We start from the raw sequence: 16,532 nt of genomic DNA on the forward strand, positions 1-16,532 counted from the left end.
AGTCAACTGGCCTTCGGTGGGCGGGCAATAGATGGGGCCTCAGTGCCTTTTAGGCTAGAGGTGGGAGGGGGGCGCGGGGAAACTAGGCAAAGTCCCCTCCCCGATGGTTATTTAGTGACCCCCTTTTGGAAAGTGCAGGCGTCAGGTGAATACCTCCAGTGCTTTAGTGCACTTGTTCTCGCAGCTCATGGTGATGAAGTAGCGGAGGAGTCTGTGGGATTCAGAGTAAGCTGGAGTCTTCAGGAAATTGGGGGTGGGCGAGAGAGGGAGGACTGAAATACTGAAACATGCAGAGTTCTAGATGCAAACCAAGTGTGGCTCGTTGCAGACTGAGCAGCGATCCAGACCACCAATGCCGGGAGTTAACCCTGTGCAGGGCAAATTATTTAAAGGTTTTTGCAACAGTCATCTAAAGCCAAGAACATATATGCATTTAAGGAGAAGCTAGATAAGTACGTGAGGGAGAAAGGAATAGAAGGATTTGGTGAAGGGATAGATGGAGAGGTGGGAGGAGTCTCGTGGAGCATAAACACCAGCATAGACCTGTTGGGCCAAATGGCCTGTTCTTGTGCTGTAAATACTGTGATTTTCAGGAATCAATTTGTTTTGGGAATTTTATATCGTTTAAGCTGCTAAACAAAAACAATGAACTAAAGATTTCTCCTTTGCAAGTATCAGTTTGATTAAAAAGCATTCTATTGTTAACTTCTCTCAACCCCTCCACGGTCTATAAATTGTTAGACTGCTTGTCTGACACCCAGTTCTGGATGAGAAGAAATTTTCTCCAATTGAATATTGGGAAGACCGAAGCCATTGTTTTTGGTCCCCGCCACAAACTCCATTCCCTAGCCACTGACTCCATCCCTGTCCCCAACTTCTGTCTGAGGCTGAACCAGACTGTTCACAACCTTGGTGTCATACTTGACCCTAAAATTACCCTCCGACCACATATCCCCAGCATAACTAAGACCGTCTATTTCGACCTGCATAACATCGCCCGTCTCCGCCCTTGCCTCAGCTCATCCGCTGCTGAAGCCCTCATCTATGCCTTTGTTACCTCTGGATTTGACTATTCCAAGGCACTCCTGGCTGGCCTCCCACATTCTACCCTACGTAAACTGGAGGTGATCCAAAACTCGGCTGCCCATGTCCTAACTCACACCAAGTCCTCACCCCTGCGCTCGCTGACCTACAATGGTTTCCGGTTAAGCAGTGCCTCAATTTCAAAATTCTCATGCTTATTTTCAAATCCCTTCATGTCCTCGCCCCTCCCTATCTCTGTAATCTCCTCCAGCCCCACCCCCCTCCCCCTGAGATGTCTGCGCTCCTCTAATTCTGCCCTCTTGAGCATCCCTGATTATAATCGCTCAACCATTGGTGGCCGTGCCTTCTGTTGCCTAGGCCCCATACTCTGTTACTCCCGGCTTAAACCTCTCTACCATCTTTCCTCCTTAAAACATACCTCTTCGACCAAGCTTTTGGTCGCCTGCGCTAATTTCTATTTATGCGGCTTGGTGTCAATTTTTTTAATCTCATACTATTGTGAAGTGCCTTGGGACGTTTCACTATATTAAAGCGCTATTGTTGTTGTTGTAAATAGCTGAAATTGGGTACTATTCTTAGATTCATTCCAATTATTGTACTTCATGATTTTTGTTGTTTTTGTTTTGTATAGTTGCAGTACTTACCGCAGCTTACCGGTAGCAATATATCTCCATCCATGGAAGGCAAGAAGTATTTCAAGCAGAAATATAATTGCCATCTACCTAATATTTGACTAAATGGCAGTAACACCATCAAAGTACAGAAGATACCTACCTGAAAAACCAATACAGTGTCCAAAGGAAATGTTTAAGTAAGGGCTTTTAAACTATGGCAAAGTGAAGACTTGCACCATAACATTACCTAGCCTGAGATTATATGCACTTTTTAAAAAAGTTCAGTATCTTGTTTTTCTTTGCGTGTTTGAATTTTAAGAGCATAAACTTACAATAAATGGAAATGACTAAACCAGGAAATACTTATTCAGAGGTTTTGTTTTAAATGTGTACAATGTTTGTATAAAGAAATATTCTGTGCACTACTACCTGCTTGAAAAATGTTTTAAACTGTAGTCCCACTTGCTGCAAAGAATCCAAATCATGTCTGCATTTATGTCCTAACTTATCTGAGAAGTGCAATGTTTCATTACATGTATACCTAATAAAAGTTGACTGTTGAATCAAGCATACTGCCAACACTATTCTTGCACAGCTCTAAGAACATCAGGCCAAAGATTCTATTTTTGAAAAGATAATTTGTTATTTAGCTTTTGTTGGCTGCGAGCAGCATATTAAGGGGCAGAAAAGTTGGATTCACAACCTCCAAGTCCAACAGATAAGAACCAAAATATTTTTGTTATGTTTTCAGTCCTAACCTGACTCCCACATTAATTTATTTTTGAATCGTTTGATTTGCATTTCTGATCAGTTCGAAGTCGGCCATTTCAGGCACTCCCTGTTGTTGAATGGAATTTTCACTTCCTTTACACTCTTGCCTGGTTCAGATTCCCAATTCTAGCGCAGTATTCAATGTAGTCAAAAACACAACAGTTTTAGTTTAGTAGGTAACCTAAATTTGAAGTAATTCACTTTGGTTGCTTTAAAGTAATTGTTTGGTTGCTCGGCAAATATTTGATTGTAGATCTATCAATCAATCGATCAAATACTGTACAAATAAATGACACTGCATGGCAAGCAAAATTCAGGAGTGTTCTGCTTACTATTTTTACATGTTAGTGAGTTTTTTTTAATTCATTCCTGGGATGTGGGTGTCACTGGCATCTCCAGCATTTATTTTGTATCCCTAATTGCCTTTGAGAAGGAGGTGGTGAGCCGCCTTCTTGAACCGCTTAAGTCCATGTGGTGAAGGTACTCCCACAGTGCTGTTCGGGAGTTCCAGGATTTTGACCCAGCGATGAAGAAGGAACGCGATATATTTCCAAGTTGGTTATGGTGTGTGACTTGGGAGGGGAACTTGCAGGTGCTGCCCTTATCTTTCTAGGTGGTAGAGGCCACAGGTTTGGGAGGTCCTGAAAATGTCTTGGCAAGTTGCTGCAGTGCATATTGTAGATGGTACACACTGCAGCCACGGTGCGCCGGTGGTGGAGGGAGTGAATGTTTAATCTGGTGGATGGGGTGCCAATCAAGCAGGCTGCACTCATCCAGGCAAGTGGAGAGTATTCCATCACACTCCTGACTTGTGCCTTGTAGATGGTGGAAAGGCTTTAGGGATTTAGGAGGTGAGATACTTGTTGCCGAACACCCAGCCTCTGACCTGCTCGTGTAGCCATAATGTTGATGTGGCTGGTCCAGTTAAGTTTCTGGTCAATGGTGACCCCCTAGGATGTTGATGGTGGGGGATTCAGCAATGCTAATGCCATTGAATGTCAAGAGTTGGTGGTTAGGCATTCACTTCCTGGAGATAGTCATTGCCTGGCACTTGTGGTGCAAATATTACTTGCCACTCATGAGCCCAAGCCTGAATGTCATCAGGTCTTGCTGCATGCTGACATGGGCTGCTTCATTATCTGAGGAGTTGCAAATGGAACTGAACACTGTGCAATCATCAGCGAACGTCCCCTCTTCTGGCCTTATGATGGAGGGAAGGTCATTGATGAAGCAGCTGAAGATGGTTGGGCCTAGGATACTGCCCTGAAGAACACCTGCAGCAATGTCCTGGGGCTGAGATGATTGACCTCCAACAACCACAACCATCTTTCTTTGTGCTAGGTATGACTCCAGACAGTGAAGAGTTTTCCCCCCAATTCCCATTGACTTCAATTTTACTAAGGCTCTGTGATACCACACTGTCAAATGCTGCCTTGATGTCAAGGGCAGTCACTCTCACCTCACTTCCTGGAATTCAGCTCTTTTGTACATGTTTGGACCAAAGCTGTAAAAGTCATCTGGAACCTACTTCTCAAGTCAATATTTGACATGAATGAAAATGGATAGTTACAAGTTACTCTTTTTTCTGAAATTACACTGGCACAGATAACCTAACACAATATTTTAGTGTTGGAAAGTTGATCTACCACATTTAAATCAGACATTTCGAAAAAACCTGCAGCAGGTGTGAATACGAATAGATCATAACTTTTATAAAAAGTTAGGTTTTAATCTTGATGAAGTATATTACTTCATAGTTGTAAATGTGAACTGTTTTAAACAGTTACAATTGTTACCCACAGAGATGATAGAATTTGCATTATTTATAGTATCCTGCTTTGATTTCAAAATCTCTATATATATATATATATTTTATACTTAATCACGAATCTGTTAGTATGGGAATAACTTCAGCATCCAGTTTATATATAAGAGCAACAAGTGGATATCGCTTCATTTCATACAATGCTGTTCTTGATAACAAATAAAGTGATAAAATAATGCAGTTTCCTGGTAACTTTATGTATATCCAAGACCAAGGTATTTTAATGTAATGACCACCAGGGGAGAAGGATTTTTTTCCATAATACATTGTTTGAACATTTTCAGCATAATTATAATTCATCCATGTACTTGCAACACTATTGCCACTTTTACAATCTTGATTCACGGATGTTTTGTGTTTTATTATCCATTTGTCAGGACTATAAGGTACTGTAGAGTAACTTGCATTCTCAATTTAAAGGCTTAAATCCAATTTTACAGATGAGTATAAAACACCTTGGGCACCTTCTGTTTTTACGTGAGCACAATCTCATTTCTACATAACACTAAAAAAGCATAAGTTTAACATTTTTGCAGATACTTTCATGTAGTCGCATCTGTCATCCATCCTGCTTATTTGCAAAGTAGCATTATTTACACTATACATAAATTTCCAAATTGTAGCTTTATTCAAGATCAACTTTCACCTCACAGGCAGGTAGAGCTCTTTGTAAAACCTGAAGTGCTTTTTCTTTATCTTCTATGCCAGGTAGATCACACAGAAATAAGTACCTTAAGTTTCTGCAGTAAGACGAGGAAAACAAGATTTTACAATACGCACATAAAAAAAGTGACCGTTAAACATTTCACTGTACCTCAAATCAAAACTGTTAAAATTGGTAGCATTTCCAAGGTATAGCTAATAGATTATCACTCATTTGTGCATTTGTCTGGTTGCACTACAATTTTCATACCTAAATTACACTTATCAGCATACACGCACCATCAAAATTTTCATGCACTTCAGCTGCACATTGGCTATGAAATGCAGAGGCCATGTCAACTTCTATGAACAGATAGATGGTTGAAGGAAAAAAGAATTAAGAGATGCAGAATTGGGACGAGCGCACGTGATTAGGATGACTGTTAGTGTAGAGGATAAACATCAACTCAAACTGATTTGTACAAGGAGATGTATAGGAATGGCTTGAATTGATTCACCGTCAGAATTTCCCATATTCTGAATAGTTAGAGGGTTTAAATCTAAGCCAATTAATACAAATAAGTATCACTGCCATTTTGACCAGGGGAATGCAAGGAATTGAGACCATGAAGCAGACATGCCAACAGAGATAAGCACGGTATCCTTTTACCAAAGAAAGTTAACAGGTAAGCCAGTTTATTTTAACAATTTGATGTTACTTATATGCAGGCTTGAATGTAGAACAAATCTGAATTACATAATTGATAATCACCTTTTTTTCCCAATTAACTTAGGGGATTTTAGCCGTTTGAGTCTTTGGTCATGACACTTCCAGATGCAATAGGCTAGAAAATCCATGGGCCTTTGATCTCAGTGTAAATGCCACTGCCCCATCCTCGTTGGAATATTCCAGGGCTGGGAGATTTCCTAATATTTAATATTATTGGTGGGAATCCGTACCATTATAGAAGCATTGAGAGCCCACCAGATCAGTGGAGGTGGGCAATATAGTGCTGGCCAACCTTTCAGTAGTTTCCTGGCTGCCCTGTCCCGAGTTCCCAAATGTTCAAACGGCTTGACCCAATAGTTGGCTGAGTTCTTTGAGGGTCCAGGCTAAGACTTGGGCCTGGACCCTCTAATGGTTCCAACTTAAGGTCTGTATGACATCCATTGTACCCTGAGGAAATTAACCTGAGAATTTCCTCTCCCGGCCAGGCCCATTCCGAGATAAAGGCTATGTTTAAGTTAGACAATGGTTCTGATCCCAACAGGACCTCCAGAAACTCCAAATACTGACAGTGATCCAGCATATTGGAGTCCGAGTCCAATATCTGGGCCTTCTGCCACATTTCCGGCGGACTTGTACCAGGTATGTGCCAGAATGGCTCGTAGATGTAATGGGGCTAAAATTTCCAATGGCATCTCGGACTTTGGTATGTTGTAATGATGTAATTCTACACTCTGCAATTATAAAATGTAAATCTGAAGTATTCAGTAAACACGTGATTTTTACAAAAGGCCCTTAAATGCCATGTGAGTCATTACAGGATACACCTTGAGGGTTCCTCTTTAGGTTTTTTTTTAGCCCCTTCCCTGACATTTGCTGCTTCAAAATTTTTCTTGTGGGAATATTGTGTTGCTTTTTGCTTCTTCCAAATAAATACATTTCTACAGGGGAGAAGGTAACTTCTGCCACGTCCCTAAATCACATTTTATGCTGGTGAAAATATTTTCAATTTGCTCATAATTCCAATCAATGAAAATGTTTGTGATTTCTGGCTTTCATAATTATAGCTATTAGAATTTATAGTCCAACAAAACACTGAGCTTTGGCCAATTATTTTACAACCTGATTTAAGAAACTTCAGTTGGGTCAGAGTTTAAAAAGCTAAACAAAATTACACATGACAAAAATTTAGTATTAAGATACTGATATTTTTCTCTTTCAACTATTCATGCATTCAAAATATTCAGCTACTCCACTGGACTGATTTTTGATCAAATGTTATTGCCAGTTCTGTTCTCTGTTGCACACTATGCTTATTAATAACTTAAATTCAGTAAAGGAGTGTAGAGAAATATTTTCTAGAAATAAGAAATGGGCTCCACTGTATGATATTCCATAAAGTGTTCTTGACCAATAACAGGCAAGATGTTGTTTCTGCACTATTAAAGCTGAAGCATGGGGGGGGGTGGGGGGGGAGGAGGAGTGAGAGGAACAGTATAATGTATGACATAAGCTAACAATCAAGTATGAATGGAACGGTGTGGAAATGAAGGTATCAGTTTGGCTCATCCGGTCTTTTTTGGATAATTCTATTTGTTACTGCAAAATAGTAACATCCACGATTACATGTAAGGGTATGTTACAATAATTTCTATTGATCATTGGTTCAAGTACCCGAATATGCTTTAAACTGCTAGTATTGTGTTTCAGGATGTCTGGTTTAGTGGTTGAAGGTGTGGTTGTGAACCATACAGACCTGAAAATCCTTAATTTAAATCTCTGGTATGTATTAAGGTAGTTAGTTGATCTCTCCATCCCAGGCCAGGGAAGGAAGAAATCTGCTGGTATTCTCACTCCTGATTGCTATTCAGTGACTCTTACTGAACTGGATATGTAGATGTCGGGAAAGAACGGAATTGGACTCAGCCATAATGCCACGCACTGTAAAACAGCCTGATACTTACAAGCAATGGGGGCTTAGTTGAGGTATGCAGGGCTGCTGGCCAATTTTCCCGTTAATTCTTTTTGGGTGCGCGGCCTCTTTAAGGGACTGCGTGGCCCATTCAAAATACCACACATATGTGGTTGGCGAGTCAACTGCCCAGGGGGTCCAGAGCAAAGGGAACATTGCTGTTGGCATTGTAGAACTTTAGTCCTCAAGGCCATGCCTTCAGAAGAGAAGGCCTGTGCAGTCAAGATTGCTTAACCAAAACCCCGTCTTGGATGAGCCAGAATTTTCTCCAGTTAAACATTCCATGGACCAATGCCATCGTCTCTAGGCACTGCCAAAAATTCTTTCCCTTGCTGCCAACTCCATCCCCCTCCCTGGACATTGTCTCAGGCTTAACCAGCCTATTCACAACCTTGGTGTCCTATTTGATCCCAAGCAGTACTTCTGACCCCCATATCCTTTCCATCACCAGGATTGCCTGCTTCCACCTATATTTTTCACCCAACTCATCACTTTCTCTGCTCATCATCTGCTGAAACTCTCATCCATGCCTTTGTGGCCTCCACACTTGAGTATTCCAGTGCTCACCTGGCCGGCCTCCTATTCTCCACGATCTGTAACTACCTATTCTGTGCCAAGTCCTGCTTGTCCATCACTCCTGTCCTTGCTAAGCTACAATTGCTCCTCATTCCCTAAAGCCTCAAATTTGAAATTCCCATCATTGTGTTTAAATTCCTTCATGGCTTCGGCCCTTCCTAGCTCTGTAACCTCCTCCAGCGCTACAACCCCTCCCCTAACTCTCCGTTCCTCTGACGCTGTCCTTTTATGTTCACCTTTCTCCCTTTGCCCCACTATTGATGGCCATGTCTTCAGTTGTCTAGGCCCTAGGCTCTGGAATTCTCTCCCTAAACTCCCCTGCCTCTCCACTTCCCACTCCCTCGCCTTCTTTAAACCTACTTCTTTGACCAAGCTCCTAACATTTTCTTCTTTAGCTTGGACATCCATTTTATTCCTCACATCTCTGTGAAGCATGTTGGGATGTTCTTCAACATAAAGGTGCTATATAAATGAAAGTCGTTGCTGTTGAAGTAAACATTTTTGGGGGGTGGGAAGGGGAAGGATGAAGTTGGGCTGTGTTTTCACATACTTTAACCAGAGTTCCGATCACTGGGACTCCAAGTTCAAATGAGTTTAGCGTTAGGCACAATCTAGTAAGTTGACTAACAAAAACAAATCTTACTCCTGGTATTGTTGGGCCCAAGTGCGGCAACTTTGTGCACTGGAAAGGGCGCCGGAAAAAAGGGGCCCCATCCTGGCTGCTCTTCGGAGTCCCTGGAGTCCTGGCGTGGGGAGCGGAGCAACAGACCAGCGCCGAAAGCAGTGCCGGCACCTGCGCGCATGCGCAGTGAGGTCTGCGCGCATGCTCCTGCCCTCCCAGCATGTCCTGTGAGCGTGACCCGATGCTCGCAGCCCCTATCCCCGGCCGAAGGGACGCCCCAATCTCGTTGCACCCTATCCCCGGCTGAGTGGCCTCCCGCACTGGCCGGCCGAGTTCCCAGGCGAGGTAGGACTTCGGTTTTATTTTTTATTTATTGGTTGTGCTTGAGAGTTTTCATTTGTGGGGTGGGGGGGGAGGTGGGAAGGAAGAGAAGAGAAAAGAGGAGAGTGTTGTGTATACCAGCATATATATTATATATATATATATATCTCTCTCTCTTAACAATCCCCCCCGCCCCCGCTGACATCGCAGCCAGCAGTTCGCATTTCTCCAGTAGTTTTAATTGTTTGAGCTTTTCCTTGCAATGTTTGGTCGTTGAGGCCCTCTCCAGTTCACTTCCCTCCCCTAATATGCGCTGCTTTTTCTTCACTGCCCGCGAGGTTTTTCAGAGCTGGTCACATACGCTGACTTAAGTCGATTTGGAGTAAGTTTTTGCTGGCAAAAGTGGCATAAATGGCCAAAACTGGCGTAAGTGTCTGGGAACGCCACCTTTTGGAAAAAAAATCGTACCTCACTGACTTACTCTGGAGCAAATTTGGGGGGGGAAATGGCATTTTTTTAAACTTACGCCAGAAAAAACAACTTGCTCCAAAAAAATTGATGCAAGTCATGGCCAAAGTTGGGCCCATTAACTCAATTATCAAATTAGCTGCATAGCAAGCAGTTAGAATAACACTGACTGTCTTGGTTAGCTAACTGCTGTAAACTGTCTTGTTATGGAGGCATGATGCTAGTATGTTTAATGTTACAGGTACTACTATCCTTTTCACAGTATCTTATTCTCTCCCAATATACTTACTTAAGATGGTGAAGAGTTATGATTCCCCGGTCTGTGACATTTCCACAAGAAATAATTTCCAGCCATTGCAGACTCTTTTGCAAATTTTCTATCTTGCATAGTCTCTCAAGACATTCATCTTGAATGTATATACATTTTTGGAATTTAATTTCTTCAACATGTTCCAGATGATCTGCAACAGAATGTATAAATGAGAAATCTTTCAGTAGATCATTAATTTGTCTCCCAACAAATATCTTCATATTAAATAAGTATTTTCACCATAAGGATTGAGTTTAAAAGATCAGGCATACAATACGATCAATAACATCCTTGTCCCTATTTGTTTAAAAAGTATATTAAAAGTGACTGCTGGGCTCTGGCAGTACTCATGGCAGGGGAGATTGTGGGAGGGGCTTGGAATTGGAAGTTCTTGTAGTTTGTGGTAAGAGACCTGGGAGCACTAGTAGGAAGGAGCAGCCAGGCGAAACTTGGGGGTGAGGGGAGGTTGGAGGTTTCAGTAAACTGGTGGAATGCAGCAATTTTGAGGCACTGAGAAATTGGCGGCTATTGCGTGGGAGTAATTGAGGGGAATAGACTGTGGAAACAATTAAAATTGTGGTCTTGGGGTGGATGGGCATGGGAGAAATGATTGGGGGCCGCTGGGGCATAGGAGAAATAGAGTGGGCTAGAGTGGAAACATTAGAGTGCAAGAACTGAATGTGGAGTGGGTTGAAGGAGTTTATGGCAGATGGCCAAGCCCCAAGTACTGGCTTAGGTCTGGTTAGACCTCTGAACTGACCACAGACAAGAAGAAGAAACATGTTTTGCGAAAGTGGTGGCGTAACTGAGGCAGTTGGAAAGAGGCACTACAGAGAAGGAAGGCATAGCTGGAAGAGACTGATGTTTTAGATCGGGAGCAGGCCAATGGTGCTGGAAGGGAGTGAGCACAATTAATAGTCACTATATTTCTTAGAAGTAGCTCGAGTGAGAACAATATATATATATATATATATATTTAAGCCTGCCTTCACTCGTAGTTTATTTAAGCAACATATCCACCTTTAATAATTATCACCAAAAACAATTTAATTCAATAGTTAAATTTAAAAGAAAGATATTTTATGTTCAAGTTCTCAAACATTTTAGGCCAAGTGCTACCAAAAAACTTTTCATACTCCTCTTCTGTATCTTTCTGCTCTTCCATGTCTACCTTTCTTCCCCTGCTTTTTTACCACTCACACCTGCATCACTTATTCACTCTCCTGCATCACTTCACGCTTTTTGTTCGCCTTTACTTTGTGCATTCTTGCACTCTTCAATTCTTGATTTCTTACTCATCACTGCACTCTATTTCACTTGCCTTTCACATTTCATCAGGCTGGTAAGCATTCCTGACAGGAGGGCAGGGAACCAATGGTGGGCCAGGGAGCAGTTGAGACCAATGGGCAAATTGGGAAACACACGGTCAGCTGGAAAGCATTCAGGGTGGCAAGTGGGCTGGGATGCACATAGGATTGATGGGCAACGAAGCATTTGAGCTGGGAAAGTAAAGAGACAGCCAGCAGGTACGCAAAATGGATGGACTGAGAATCACTTGAGCTAGGCAAGTAAGCATATTAGCCAAGAAGTACTCAGACAGGAAGAAAATACGTTTCTTATTAGTTGTTGCAGAATTCAGTCCTTTGACTATAATTACCAATTATAATTGCAATTACAGTCCATGCAGCATAAACTGCAAATCTGGAAATGACTGGGTAGGTAGTATGGGCTATCTTCTTCTAATACTCAAGGAGCCACCTTGAGAAACCTGATTGAGGGCATGTACATAGTTTGTTCTAAATAAGCTATTTAAACAGCACTTCAAACCTAACGGTAATTTTATGTCACCAGAGGGTCATCAGGCAATGTCACACCTACAGAAGGAGTTTGATATGGAAGCCATGCCACAATATAATCCAGTTCCCTTGCTGCTCTTTAATCTGCCTTGTTTATACTGCAGCATCATGCTTTCTCTTCTGAGTTCACTAGCCTTCTATCCTCCCTTAATCTCTCCCTTCATGTAAACTCCCCAACCCGTATTCACGGCCACCCCTTCGACCTTGCCATCTCTCGTGGTCTTGCTACTCCCATCGTGTCAATCGCAGGTAAGGCTATCTCTGACCACTTCTCGTATCGCTCTCCACCCACACCCACACCCCCTTCCACCACCACCGTGCCCCCATCCTTCTGTGACCGCCCCTGGAAAAAAAAACTCTCCTGACTCTCTTACAACTGCACTTATGAACTCTAATTGTCCAGCCTTTGGCCCTCCATTCACCATGACATGTATGCAGCTACAGACCTGCTCAATCTCACCCTCACCGCCACCTTTGATGTCCTAGTCCTTGTTAAAGCAATAACTCTCACCCTGGCCGTTCCCTCTGGTACAGCCCTGATCTTCACTCCCTTAAGTCCAAGGGACACAGAATTGAACAGATATAGCAGACAACTGGTTTAGCCATTCACTGCTAGATCTGGCTGGACCACAAAGCACTATCGGGTCCTGCTCTCGTCTGCCTTAAATTGCTCACTATTCCAGAATCATTCTGGAATGTAAAGATAAACCCCAGCTTCTATTCTCCCCTGCTAACCATCTTTTTAAACCCCTCTCCCCAGTCTCCACCCTCACCTCCGACAATAAGTGTGAGGAGCTCATGGACTTCTTTGTCTCCAAGATTGAGACCATCCGTTCGGCCACCTCTACCTCTTCCCTTCCTTCCCCTAGCCCACCCGTAAAACTTCCTCTATGGATCCCCTCTGCCCTAGCCCTGACCTCACATCTTTCTCCAGTTTCCGATCTCCTCTCATGACCTTTCCGAGCTCATCCTGTCAATGAGACTTACTTCTTGCTCACTTGACCCTATTCCCACCAAACTGCTGACCACCCAATTTTCTTTTCTGGCTCCCATGTTAGCTGACATTGTTAACGGTTCTCTCTCCTCAGCTACTACTCCCCTCTCCCTCAAATCTGCCGTCATCACCCCACTCTTCAAAGAAAACCCCTCGACACCTCTGCCCTTGCAAACTACCGCCCCATCTCCAAACTCCCTTTCCTCTCAAGTCCTTGAACGGGTTGCCCCTCCTAAATCCGTGCCCATCTTTCCAGCAATTCCATGCTTGAATCCCTCCAATCCGGTTTCTGTGCCTGCCACAGTACCGAAACGGTTCTCAAAGTCACAAATTACATCCTTTGTGACTGTGACAAAGGCAAACTATCTCGCCTCGACCTTCTTGACTTGACTTGAACACGGTTGACCACTCTATCCTTCTCCAACGCGTCTCCACCGTCATCCAGCTGAGTGGGTCTGCACTCGCCTGGTTCCATTCTTATCTATCTAATCGTAGCCAGAGAATCACCTGCCCTTCCCTTCCCGCATCATTACCTCTGGGTACCCTAAGGATCTATCCTTTGCCCTCTCCTATTTCTCATTTACATGTTGCCCCTTGGCGAAATCATCCGAAAATACAGCGTCAATTTCCACATGTATGTTGATGACATCCAGCTCTACCTCAGTACCACTTCTCTCGACCCTTCCACGGTCTATAAATTGTCGGACTGCTTGTCCGACATCCAGTTCTGGATGAGCAGAAATTTTCTGCCATTGAATATTGGGAAGTCCGAAGCCATTGTATTCGGTCCCCGCCACAAACTCCATTCCCTACCCACTGACTTCATCCCTCTCCACAACTTCTGTCTGAGGCTGAACCACACTGTTCACAACCTTGGTGTCATACTTGACCCTGAATTAATCTTTCAACCACATATCTGTAGCATAACTAAAACCGCCTATTTCCACCTCTGTAATAGCACCCTTCTCTGCCCTTGCCTCAGCTCATCCGCTGCTGAAGCCTTTGTCCATGCCTTTGTTACCTCTAGACTTGACTATTCCAACGCACTCCTGGCTGGCCTCCCACATTCTACCCTACGTAAACTGGAGGTGATCCAAAACGCGGCTGCCCGTGTCCTAACTCGCACCATCACCCCGGTTAAGCAACGCCTCAATTTCAAAATTCTCATCCTGATTTTCAAATCCCTTCATGTTCTCGCCCTTCCCTATCTCTGTAATCTCCTCCAGTCACACAACCCCCCCCCCCCCCCCCAGAAAAGATGTCTGCGTGCTCTAATTCTGCCCTCTTGAGCATCCCTGATTATAATTGCTCAACCATTGGTGGCTATGCCTTCTGTTACCTCGGCTCGAAGCTTTGGAATTCCCTTTCTAAGCCTCTCTGATTCTCTTTCCTACTTCAAGACACTCCTTAAAACCTACCTCTTTGACCAAGCTTTTGGTCACCTGCCCTAATTTCTGTGGCTCAGTGTCAAATTTTTTATCTCATAATACTCCTGGGAAGCACCTTGGGACATTTCAGTACATTAAAGGTGCTATATAAATACAAGTTGTTGTTGTTTTGTACATGTCCAGTTTCATTAGTCTAACCATAACATTTCCCAAAGTGAAAACCAGAGCTGTCCTTTAAATTAGACTAAAAACAGTTTGCTGGCACCCAGATTTAAAATGGTAGACATAACCAAGGTTGGTAGCAACCAAGGGTTGGAGAAACCTAGTAAAACTCTCTCCCAAAAAGAGTGTGGTGCAATCAGAGGTTACCCTGTGAACTAAGTGGGGTAGAAAACAATCATTAACTCCTGGTTCTGCAGAGATTGATATTTTTAAAATGTATATTAATTCAAATCTCTTGTGCACAGCAACTTCAAGCCGGTTCCCCAAAGATATCATCAACAGTTAAATATTTAAACCCCATTCTTCTTTTAAATGAACAAAACACAAGAATGATGAAGTTAATCGTGATTCCTTTGGTTTTTCTCTTTCTAACTAAATGTTAGTCACTGTCCCATGGTGTTGCACATAAGGAGGCAAGACCAAGTGTAGTTCTTGGGTAAAACAGGATTAGAGGGCATGAGTTAATTGAGCTAATATGCAGTCATAATTCAGTCACCATTGTGTCCTTATTTGTATATTTCCATTGTAAATTCCTACATCCAAATTTATAATGGAAACCGTCTATGTAAAATTAGTCACACTTCTGTGCTGCACTGCCTCTTAATGGGTGTAATAATAGCCTGATAAGTGTACATGGAGTTTCCATTATAAATGTGGATGTAGGAATTTATAATGGAAAAAGTTGATAGTATGTGCAGACATAAGATCTTATTTTTTTATATGTAGAGCTGAGTCTTTTGATTTTTTGCGTTATATTACTAAGGGCTAGAAATTCGGCGATTTTGCGACTGGGTTTTTGGTGCAAACCCAGTCAGCGGAAAATTTGGTGACGTTTTGAGGCGGTGCTTTCCATGTACTGCTGGGCAGAGGAGCGCCGCCGTGCAAGACCCAGAATACCGACTGGGAAAAACCTGTCATAACAGCCCTGCCAGCACGGTAAGTATGAAGACCTGCAAAAAGGTAAGTTAAAGTTTTTATTTTTTAATTCTTTTTCACCGATCCGATAGATAAGTGTCTTATAAATGTTTTGTGATTTTTTTTTTCCAATTTAGTTTTTGGTGTTTTTCCACCCTCCCAAGGTCTCTCTCGTAGCGGTATTGGCCTTGGACTAAAGTTGGCGAGGATCACGGTTAGCGCCGCGAATCCTCGTGCAACGCCGATTATTACCGCAGCACAAACTAAAGGTTGAATTTCCAGCCTGATAGCGATAGCAAAAACATTAAATTTGGCGAGAAAATACTGTTTTTGCTGAGAACCGAATTTCTAGCCCTTAAAGGGTGTTAGTGATTTTGAACAAAATTTCTAAGAGAGAATGTTATACATAAAGTGTTAAGAACTATTACTCAAGACAATCTAAACTGTACCCAGGTAGTCAAATCCTTTGAACATAATGCATGATTCTGTGGCATCAATTCTTTCAATTTTGAATTTCTCCAGTGGACCAGTCGGTAGGTGACTGTAATCTTTTTGCCACTTATCAAAACCTTTGTAACGTACACTGGCACCACAACGAAGCAACCACTCCGATGCTGCTCTGTCTGGACCAACAGCCTTTATACGATCATAATCCACCCTATTTGAAAGGAAATGTATTGTTAAATGCATTATTCAAAGATTTAAACCTGATCAATTATTTTTTCTTTTACCCTTACTGGTTGAAAACAGCATTCAACCATCCCCAGAAACTCCTACAGCCAACTTGAGAATGTGTAATCCGCAGAGCCCTCAAATATTCCGTTGTCTTTGAAAAGAGCATCTTGGTAGATTTCCTGAAATTATAAGATATACGGATTAGTACAGCCAAATGTTGCACTATATTCTGGGAACACTAGGATCAAGGTTTATGCTTGCAATTCGCCATATTGACAGGTTTCATGCCGCTGTGAGAGGGTGATAACAAGCACAGGCCATTGCTTCCTGTGTTATTTTGAGAAAGCAAGTGAGCCAAGCATTAGAAGCGGTGGACTGGATTGTGCAATGTCTTCACATATTGCTCGGTCACCTCCAAAAGGGCAATGTGAAACTAGCTTTAGCTGATGGGTCAATCTCCTTGCTCCCTGCCGGCCGGAAAACCACAACTGGTCGGATTTGGAAAAAGCTCAGCCACCCAGTTGACGCCGCCCTCCGGCTCCGAATTCAAAGCGCAGGCGCACTTACCGTCTGTCCTGCCCACCTCGAGC

The 16,532-nt window shown here is 42.8% G+C and overlaps 2 protein-coding genes across 4 annotated transcripts in view; one reads left to right on the top strand and one right to left on the bottom strand.

The window, feature by feature from the left end:
- cdkl1 (cyclin dependent kinase like 1 (CDC2 related kinase)) overlaps positions 1-1,777 on the top strand; it is a 68,519-nt gene extending 66,742 nt beyond the window's left edge. For all 3 annotated transcript variants that reach the window (XM_070877505.1, XM_070877504.1, XM_070877506.1), the window contains exon 9: positions 1,676-1,777. In XM_070877505.1, the coding sequence (XP_070733606.1) occupies positions 1,676-1,777 (102 nt within the window). The remainder of the gene's footprint in view (positions 1-1,675) is intronic.
- Positions 1,778-4,430: 2,653 nt separating this feature from the next.
- Positions 4,431-16,508, bottom strand: dmac2l (distal membrane arm assembly component 2 like). The gene is made up of 5 exons (XM_070879244.1): positions 16,355-16,508; positions 16,005-16,121; positions 15,717-15,925; positions 9,872-10,043; positions 4,431-4,994 (listed from the first exon to the last, which is right to left on the bottom strand). Exons 2-5 carry the CDS (start codon positions 16,106-16,108, stop codon positions 4,880-4,882), a joined length of 600 nt encoding a protein of 199 aa, XP_070735345.1. The 5' UTR covers positions 16,109-16,121; positions 16,355-16,508; the 3' UTR covers positions 4,431-4,879.
- Between the last annotated feature and the right edge of the window lie 24 nt (positions 16,509-16,532).

The sequence above is a fragment of the Pristiophorus japonicus genome, chromosome 4 (assembly GCF_044704955.1).
Source record: "Pristiophorus japonicus isolate sPriJap1 chromosome 4, sPriJap1.hap1, whole genome shotgun sequence".
Lineage (NCBI taxonomy): Eukaryota > Metazoa > Chordata > Chondrichthyes > Pristiophoridae > Pristiophorus > Pristiophorus japonicus.

Coding starts and splice junctions, on each gene's coding strand:
- dmac2l (XM_070879244.1), bottom strand. CDS start 16,108: ATGCTCTTTTCAAAGACAACGGAATATTTGAGGGCTCTGCGGATTACA. Junction 15,926..16,004: donor TTGAATGCTGTTTTCAACCA/GTAAGGGTAAAA, acceptor CCTTTCAAATAG/GGTGGATTATGATCGTATAA. Junction 10,044..15,716: donor CAAAGGATTTGACTACCTGG/GTACAGTTTAGA, acceptor ATTCTGTTGCAG/ATCATCTGGAACATGTTGAA.